Source organism: Arachis duranensis, chromosome 5 (genome assembly GCF_000817695.3).
Source record: "Arachis duranensis cultivar V14167 chromosome 5, aradu.V14167.gnm2.J7QH, whole genome shotgun sequence".
Classification (NCBI taxonomy): domain Eukaryota; kingdom Viridiplantae; phylum Streptophyta; class Magnoliopsida; order Fabales; family Fabaceae; genus Arachis; species Arachis duranensis.
In genome coordinates, this window is record NC_029776.3 from 102,053,476 (window position 1) to 102,059,883 (window position 6,408).

The 6,408-nt window shown below is 27.2% G+C and overlaps 1 protein-coding gene across 2 annotated transcripts; it reads left to right on the plus strand.

The window, feature by feature from the left end:
* Window positions 1-516: 516 nt before the first annotated feature.
* Window positions 517-6,357, plus strand: LOC107491282 (leucoanthocyanidin reductase). 2 transcript variants are annotated; one of them, XM_016112107.3, is made up of 5 exons: window positions 517-795; window positions 1,351-1,491; window positions 2,532-2,769; window positions 5,063-5,266; window positions 5,789-6,357. In XM_016112107.3, the coding sequence occupies exons 1-5, from the start codon at window positions 589-591 to the stop codon at window positions 6,052-6,054; spliced, it is 1,056 nt and encodes a 351-aa protein (XP_015967593.1). In that variant the 5' UTR covers window positions 517-588; the 3' UTR covers window positions 6,055-6,357. The 2 variants fall into 2 exon arrangements, with proteins under 2 accessions (XP_015967593.1, XP_052118230.1); XM_052262270.1 differs by having other exon boundaries at window positions 525-795; window positions 5,051-5,266.
* The last annotated feature ends 51 nt before the right edge of the window (window positions 6,358-6,408 follow it).

A 6,408-nucleotide genomic window follows, 5' to 3' on the forward strand; every position in this document is an offset into this window, starting at 1 on the left:
AAAAATATAAATACAAATTATACTGATTTATGTATACAAATTCTAATAAATATATAAATACAAATTATATATTTTTTATATGTAAACACATATAAATATAAATATAAATATAAATTATTGCTAACCAAATAATAACAAAAAATAATAAATGTTGATAATTACTTCACATTGCTCATAAAAAAGACACACTTAATCATTTGAAAGAAAAATTAAAATTGAGAAAATTCATCCCAGTTTAAGCGCTTGATTATACAAGATGCTACCCAGCTATCAGTCAAAGAAAGAAAGTTGAGAACTAAACTTCAAAAATTAAAATTCCGGTGTCGAATTCTTCATTCACTTGATGAGTTTAAGTTCCTGCACGTGTTGAAGAGTAGCTGAAAAGTGGAAACTATTAGCGGGGTCAATGTAAGAGACTAAGAGTCAACAATTATATTTTATTTTTTATCCATAATATTTTTATAGTAAGAGCGCTCTTTTTTCCTATAAAAACTAAATACCACCCGGTGGTATTGCATGCACAACATAGTCACTCTTCTTTAGTACTTATTTTTGTGAGGGAAACCAAACAAGTATTAGGTTTCTAACATGACTGTGTCGAGCGCCACCATTCCTTCAGCCACCAAGGCTCGGATTCTGGTCATCGGAGCGACCGGCTTTATGGGTCAATTTGTGACAAAGGCGAGTCTTGCCTTCGGACATCCCACTTGTTTGCTGGTTCGGCCTTCCCATACAATGCACTCCAAGGCTGCCCTTCTCAAATCCTTTCAGGATAAAGGTGCCACACTCATTCATGTAAGTGGAAATTATTATTATTATTATTATTATTATTATTATTATTGTTATTATTATTTCGAGATATATACTTTCTTTCAATCCAAATTCAGGACATGCATGCATAGGTTTTAAAATAAAGGACACTACTGTAAAAGTTTATTCTGTACAGATTGTGTTTTTGTAGTTGAAAACAACTCTGCTGTATAGTGTTAACATCACTAGTATTGTTATATATATATGATTTAAAATGAATTTTTTTATTTTCTGTATTAATTTACATCTTTACACTATAATTAACCTAAAATAATAAGTACATAATTTTATGACAAAGACATATTTTTAATGATTTTTTCACATTTAGAAAATTTTCTATGTTCTGTAGTTGTTTCTAAAATTGAAAATAGAAAATATCTATCTGTCTTTGTCTCTTTAAATCTATGTTTATATTTTTGTATTTGAAAATCATATCTGAATTATTATTTTTTTTTATCTCTATATTTCAGTGTTTGAAACAAAATTCAAAGGTTAGGTTTGCATGTCATTACAATTTTGTATTATTATTTATTATTGCAGGGGGTAATAAATGATAAGGATCAAATGGAGAGAATTTTGAAAGACAATGAGATAGAGATTGTCATTTCTCTTGTTGGAGGGGGCAATGTTCTGGACCAGATTACTTTAATAGATGCCATGAAATCTGTGAAGACTATCAAGGTGAAAAAAGTTTTTGTTGGATTCATTCTTTATTTATTTGATTTTTTTTAGATTTTTCTAATTACCTAAAAAATTAATAGTATTTAAAAATATTTTTTAATCAAATTCACTATATTGAAACTTTTTTAAAAAATTACATTTACACAAGATTTTTTTTCCTATAGCTAGTATCAATTGGATTTCTTTTAATACTTCTATATTATAGTAGTACACGTGTAAATGTTAATATTTTTATTCATTCTGCACTTTGCTCATAGCTTAATAATTTTATTATTTGTTGAAAATAACTTTTATAATTCATTTAGTCTAATTAATTATTTATTGTTAGCTAATAAACAACTAATTTATTTAGTCATTTAAAGAGATAGGTGCACATGATATTAATATAGTATGTGTTAAAGACTTAATTATGCAATAAAGACACTAAAAATTTGGTGGGCCGGGACAAAACTTTTAGCTCAAGTTATTTGGTTTTTTTGTTTCATTATATAGAGATAATTTCTAAAAAAATAAATTAGAAATTTCCGATATGCTGGTCTAATATGGTTCAAATAAACTTAAAATTCCATGTATACGATCAAATTTCTTATTATTAGAGCTTATTCATAGTTGTAGTTAGAAGAAATTTTTAGATATATAATCATTCATTTATCTTTATTTATCAATTATTTAAGTTTTTAAAATAAATAATTTGTTATTATAGTATCAAAATTTGTTACATTTTAAATTAAAAAAATCAACTTACATACATAAATAAATAAATAAATTTTAGTTTATATGCAGTTAACTAATTAGCTCAAAAAGAAACTCTTAAGTAAATGAGAAAAAATATTAAAATTCTAATTCACTTTCTAAAGTTATTTTCTTGATTTTTAAATAAAAAGATTTAAAATTTTTGTTATTTTGATTTTTAAAAATGATATATATATTTAAAATTTTATTCCTTTTAAATAGTAAAAAATAATTATAAAGATGAATTATAACTTTTAATATTTATGGAAAATGAAATTTGAAATGATTGTGGTATGGTATGCACGCAGAGGTTTTTGCCATCAGAGTTTGGGCATGACGTGGACAGGGCAGAGCCTGTGGAGCCAGGGCTAACAATGTACAAAGAGAAGCGCGTAGTTAGACGCATGGTTGAAGAGAGTGGGATCCCCTTCACCAACATCTGTTGCAATTCCATTGCTTCTTGGCCTTACTATGACAATTGTCATCCTTCTAAGCTCCCTCCTCCCACGGACCAATTTCAAATTTATGGTGATGGCAACATTAAAGGTAGCTTCCCATATCAATTATGTATTATTAGAGTGCAACCAAGGAAAGATGAGAATTAAGAAATAATTTTATAATAAAAAATTGGTTTTCTATACCACAACAGCAGCAACAAAATCTTCTTCCACTAGATGAGGTGGGCTACATAGATCAAATAATATTATTAAACTCTATTATATATCATATTTATATAGAGACTATTTATATATAGATTTCATTTGACTATCTCATTTCGTTTGACTATCTCATGAATAATTTTTCTTAGTCTTTTTCTGTCTTTCACTTCTTATTTATTTTTTATTTCATTCACTCTTCTGGTATTCTGTTGATCTTTTTTTTATCACATGTTTAAATTATCTAAGACGCGATTTTACCATATTTTCCACAATATGTGCTACTCCAACTCTCTCTTATATTTTCATTTCTTATTCTATCTAATCACATATGGCCACTCATCCATATCAACATTTTTATTTTTGCCACACTTAATTTATGTTCGTGCTTCTCTTTGACCGCCCAACACTCTGTACCATAAAGCATAGTTAATTAGATAGCAGTGCGATAGAACTTACTTGTAAGTTTCAAAGCCACTAAAAATTGGTTTCTATATTTATTCATATTATTATTATTATTATTATTATTTAGTAATTTGTTGTTGGTTCCTCAAAAAATTGCAAATTTTTGTTTTGGTCTAAGAGAACTAGTTTTAGTACTTATAGTTAGGATTTCCATTAAATATTTGACGTCTAATGTCACTATTTAATTTGTAATGTTAATATTAATTGACAAAAAATCAAAACTTTTAAATTTTATAAGAATAAAAAACATCTCATTTATTATTATTATTATTATTATTATTATTATTATTATTATTAGGATTTTAGTCCTACTAAAATTTACAACTTTTAGATATTAGTCTTTAAAAAGTTAATTTTTGAAATCTTTAATTTTAATTATGAATAATGCAATATAACTAATAAAATTTATTATCTTTGGTCAATATTTGGCCAATTTTAAATATTAAAGATCAAATTCTAAATTTTAAATACTAAAATTTAAATTTTAATAATATAAAAAATAAAGCGTTTGTACAAAGTATTATCTTATATTAATAAAAAGTATTAATCCTTAATATTTCTCTTTGATTATTTTTATTATTCTTCTTGTTAAATATTGATGCATCTCATTTTATTATAACACTAACATTTAACCTACCATTTCTCTATCTAATTTTCTGCGCCAATATTTTCTAATTTTATTAAAAAATACCCACAAATAAAATTTGCATAGACAAAAATAGAGAATACAGGTACATACTTTACAAAGATTAAGATTTATTTGAGTTTTACTACTATAATTATATCAAGGTCAATATTTAGTAGGTTATCCCATGTGCGGTAGATTTGGACGGTAGGTTACATCGCACATTCCACTCATTTTATGAAATATTGCTTTACCATGCATGCTCTCTGTATTTTCGCCACGTCACTCCCCAAATTGACATGACATTTGCAATTTGGCATCTTTTATATGAAGATTGAAGAGAGAAAATGAACCCCGAAAAAAAGGACCCAGACCTTTACATTGCGAAATAAAATAGAATAATCCTTGCTTCATCTAACGAGGACACACACGTACATAAGCTGGCCATTATTTTCTTAATATGGAATACAGTTCTCTTTAAAGTTATAATCATATATCAATAATCTATTTTGGCATGTGCTATCAAGATTCAATGTCAAGGATCAAAATGTGATGTCTTGGATTTTATATCAAGCAGGCCAAAAATAAAGCGATAAAAAAAAAAAAAACAGACGAAGAAAGTTTGGTGGCAATTTATCTTCACTGCTTTGCTTTTCAATGGTGGGGTACAAAATATTAATATGGACCTGGAAAGCAAATAATTAAATAATATATTACTATAATTTCCTTGAAAAAAATAATACACTTAAGTTTTATTTTTCCTTCTAATCTTGTAACTAAATATTTTATATATATATATATATATTTAAAAATATTATGTGTATATTAAAATTAATCATTTAAATTAACCGTTATATATTTATATATATAATATATATTGTTCAATTAATTTTTAATGCATCTTTTGTATTGAAAAATTACCATTCTATATCACTTTTATGTCCTATTTTTTTTCTATTTTTTTTTATCTTTTATAACCGTTTGCTAGAGCTTCGTCCTTTCCTTAGAGTAGCAAAAAACTTATTAATTATCGAAACATTAGAAACAACGGTATTAGAAACGAATTGGTGATGAAGAATAGTTTCATGTGCAGCTTACTTTGTTGATGGAAATGATATTGGAAGGTTGACAATGAAAGCAGTTGATGATGTTAGAACACTGAACAAAAACGTTCATTTTAGACCCTCAATGAATTGTTACAGCGTCAACGAGCTTGCTTCTTTATGGGAAAAGAAAATTGGTCGAACAATTCCCAGAGTCACCATCTCAGAAGATGATCTTCTTGCTGCAGCTGCAGGTTCGATATTATTAGCGACTTAATTGTCTCTGTAAAATCGATTTTTTTATTTATTAATATAATTAATATAATTATCAATTTATAATTGCCTCTGCCTTCAAAAGATCTTGGGTTGATTATGTGCACGGCAATTATAATTTTCGAAACCGTCACAAAAATATGTTAATGGATCAGATATATAGTTTACATGTTTTAGAAAATTTAAAACATTGTGAATTACGGAATAAGGATATAAGGGGAAAAAAATTAAATCGTTCTAACCAAATAAAATAATTTACAAAAAATTCTAAATTTTGTTAAGAATTAATCACTATATATTTGTGTATAAATATATATTGTCTAATTTATTTTTAATTTATATTTTAGTATTTATTCTATTTGATGGTTAATTAATGATTGATTTTTTGTGTTTAGCTAACGTGGTTGTAAAAGTGATATTATTAAATACATTGTTTTTGGATAAAAAATGTTTTTTATTGCATGGATGTTATTACCTTTTGGGGTGTGTGTGTGTGTATGCAGCGAACTTGATACCTGAAAGCATTGTAGCCTCATTCACGCATGACATTTTCATCAAGGGTTGCCAAGTTAACTTCAGCACAGATGGCTCAAATGATGTTGAAATTGGAACACTGTACCCTGATGAAAAGTTCCGATGCTTGGAGGATTGCTTTGAGGATTTTGTTCCCATGATCCGTGACAAGATTCTTGGAGGCCCAAATGATGAACTTGCCAAAACCAATAATAAGTCATTGCTAGAAGCTGTGCCAATCACAGCTATGGGCTGAAAATGACAAATCTAAATAAACATGTGACCTGAGAATCCATATGTATTAATTCACCATAAATTTGGTGGTGGAGGCAGAGAGAATTATTGGTCTAATTTATATAATAATTTATGGAGTAAAATAGACCTTATTTTCGTATGTACTGATTTATTATTGCTAGGTCAAGAATATACGTACTACTCCTTCAATATATATGTTTCAGCCTAGCAATTACGCAGTGTTTTCCGGAGCAGAATTAAAAAATAATGCTTCAAGAGAGATGTAATAAAGTTTAATACTACTCCTGGTGGTACTCTTGATGTATTTGTGTAGCACTTTCGGAAGTAATTACTACCATTGTGTAGCATTAGATTA

What these genes read in the sequence shown, in the direction of transcription:
- LOC107491282 (XM_052262270.1), top strand. Translation starts at nt 589, where the DNA reads ATGACTGTGTCGAGCGCCACCATTCCTTCAGCCACCAAGGCTCGGATT. An exon ending in AAGGTGCCACACTCATTCAT is followed by an intron (nt 796 to 1,350) that starts GTAAGTGGAAAT and finishes TTATTATTGCAG; the next exon opens with GGGGTAATAAATGATAAGGA. An exon ending in AATCTGTGAAGACTATCAAG is followed by an intron (nt 1,492 to 2,531) that starts GTGAAAAAAGTT and finishes GTATGCACGCAG; the next exon opens with AGGTTTTTGCCATCAGAGTT.